At 32.0% G+C, this 3092-nt stretch overlaps 1 protein-coding gene across 2 annotated transcripts in view; it reads right to left on the bottom strand.

Moving 5' to 3' along the window:
* Nucleotides 1-185: 185 nt before the first annotated feature.
* LOC106095576 (alpha-L-iduronidase) overlaps nucleotides 186-3092 on the bottom strand; it is a 28353-nt gene continuing 25446 nt past the window's right edge. For both annotated transcript variants that reach the window (XM_013262809.2, XM_013262810.2), the window contains one exon: nucleotides 186-320. In XM_013262809.2, coding sequence (XP_013118263.1) covers nucleotides 241-320 — 80 coding nt within the window. In that variant the 3' untranslated portion in view covers nucleotides 186-240. The remainder of the gene's footprint in view (nucleotides 321-3092) is intronic.

The following is a 3092-nucleotide window of genomic DNA, read 5'->3' as shown; positions in this document are numbered from 1 at the left end:
CATACGTTGTATTTACTCTTCAGTAATGTTTTTGTATGCACATACATTTATCCAGAATATATATATATATATATATATATATATATATATATATATATATATATATATATATATATATATATATATATATATATATATATATATATATATATATATATATATGTATATATATATATATATATATATGTATATATATATATATATATTGCTTCCCTTTGTTGATGTCGCTCTGATACAATTTTATATTTCAATATATTGCACCTGTGCCGAAAAGGAGCTCGTTCTGTTGAAAACGTCAACGCTGCGAACTTTATAAAATCCTACAAATAAACAATAAATAAAACATTTTATTAACAATCAAATTTGATGCCTGCTCTGTATAACATGTAAGTAAACTAAACAAATTTTTCCTCTGCGGTAGTCAACAGTTCTCAACAAATATTTGTGCTGAATTTAAATTACAAAATTACATGTTTTTAAGGAAATTTTAAATGAAAGTTTTTTTTAACTAATAAATTCTTTAACACTAGAGAGACCAAGCCTGTCAAAATGACCGGTAAAATGCAAATTTTGCCCATGAAGAGGAACAGGAGCAAAATTCTCACATATCAATGAGAGCAGTCCGATTCAAGTTTAAGCTCAATGATAAGGGGCCTCCTTTTTATAACCGAGTCCGAATGGCGTACCGCAGTGCGACACCTCTTTGGAGAGCAGTTTTTGCGTGGCATAGTACCTCACAAATGTTGCCAGCATTAGGAGGGGAAAACCACCGCTGGTTGAATTGTCTCGCCAGGATTCGAACCCCTGCGTTCAGCGTCATAGCTTACCCCAGTGCTACGGTGGTAGAGTTTTTTTTTAAACTCCAAATTTTAAATAATTTTTTATGTTTTAGGATATTTAATTCATTTGGCTAGCTAGCCAAAAGTGTGTAAAAAAGCTTGGTCTTTCTAGTGTTATTAGCTATATAAAAATGTAGTCATTGCTTTCCTTTTTTGGTAATAAAATTTTATTTATTTTTGTCTGTTGTTATGTCCAATCTCTATATACAAAGAAAAAATTAGAATCTGATTTTATTAAGAAGCTTGTATATTCAATTAAAAATTTTGCTGAAATCGGTCCTATAAACAAATTTGTATTATTAATAAATATAGATGGGTTTCTACCGGGTAAATGCCCAACGCTTTCGTATTTATTGGTATGAAACTTATTTCAGATTTACCGTGTCGATTTTACAATTACAATTCTTGAGCTTATAAAATATTTCCTGTGTGAATATAGTTGTTAATGCTTGATTAATGAAAAAAAAATATATGTCTTTAGTTTGATTGCTATTTGCCTTTAACGGCTGAACCAAATATGGTCATATCTGCACCATATTTGCCAATAATGTGCAGGGGTCGTCCAAATCTTACTGCTGCAAATTCCGTAGCAATCAGGTAAAAAATTCGACTTTTATGTATTCAGTAACTAATAGTTCAATCTGGTTTAGATTCCCTATATGGCCCAATCTGGACGATATTCAACAAAAAGTTTTAGAGGGGTACCAAAACGCACTTTTAAAATTTTTTCAAAATCGCATGAAAAATGCTGCTTAAATGAACTCAATACTCTATATCGGGAGATCGTTCTATATGGCAGCTATATCCAAATAAGGTCCAATGTCGACGATATTCGACACCATGGTGTAGAGGTCTGTCAAAAATCACTGTTTTAAATTTTATCGAAATCGGATGAAAAATTGTCCTTTTATGGGCTCAATACTCCATATCGGGAGATCGGTCTATATGGCATCTATAACCAAATATGGTCCAATCTGGTATTCAACATAAAGGTTTAGAGGGGTACCAGAATTCGCTGTGCCAAATTTAATCGAAATGGGATGAAAAATGCTCCTTTTATAGACTCATTACACAATTTTGGGAGATCGGTCTATATGGCAGCTATATCCAAATATGGTCCAATTTGGACCACATTTCACAGGAATGGGTAGGCGCCTACCAATTTGACACACTGTGTCAAATTTCATCGAATTCGGGTAATAAATGGATCTTATATGGCCTCAATACCCTATTTTGGGAGATCGGGCTGTCGGTATATAGGGCAGCTCTATCCAAATATAGTCCGATCTGAACCACACTTCACAGAAATGGGTGGGGGTCTACCAGAACTTACTATGTCAAATTTCATCGAATTCGAAAAAAATTACCAATTTATTGCCTCAATACTTTAAGTCTGGAGATCGGTCTATATAGCGAAGGTCTGAATAATATATATTAAAAATACGAAATCATCAAAAATTGTTTGCAAAATGTTTTTATACCCAAGATATCTGCAAAATTATTAATACCCAGCTTTTGGGTATAAATGGGTAAATACCCGGGTATTTACCCATCCCCATCTCTATTAATAAACGATTTTGCAATTTGAATTTATGACAAGCTGAATAATTCGTTGAGGCGGTTGTCAACTTAATTAGCCAATTTATTGGAAAAATGTTTTTTTCTTTCAAAAACACGTTTAACGGGCCTAATTAAAATAAATAATTGGTATTTTTTCCATAAACAAACCATTTTAACTTCAGTCGATTAATTTGTTTGATTTGATACAAATACAAAATAAAATGTATTGCATTAAAAAAGTTTGTCTTTTTATTAAAAGCAAAAAACTTATTAGTATTACAAGCGGAGAGGATCTTAATAGTACAACTATGTGAATCTCCTTGGTTAACAAAATCGTTATGCATTGTTATGTGGGCTAAATAGTGCCCACATGGCAAAAAAAATCCAAGTCATCTTTTTGAACCGTGATTGCCCTATGTTTTAATGTTGTCATTGTTAAACGAAGTATATGCAAAGAGAATTGAAATAACAAATTTTTGTGCTCTCAAAATTTTACGCCTATAGGTTTCGGTAATTATTTTATTTTTCTTCAAAGCAAGCAGCTCTGCCGAAAAAATTAAAAAAAATAAAGCTTACAAAATCTTACAGCAAAAAGAAAGATACACATATTGGAAGCTACGACTGCCGAAACCCTATATACGTGCATTACGCCATAGGTCCCATCACGGAAAAGAAAATAATGCATATTTAGAA

This window comes from Stomoxys calcitrans, chromosome 3, assembly GCF_963082655.1.
Source record: "Stomoxys calcitrans chromosome 3, idStoCalc2.1, whole genome shotgun sequence".
Lineage (NCBI taxonomy): Eukaryota > Metazoa > Arthropoda > Insecta > Diptera > Muscidae > Stomoxys > Stomoxys calcitrans.
Note: the sequence above shows the minus strand (reverse complement) of the source record. Positions and strands in the feature narration are given on the sequence as shown.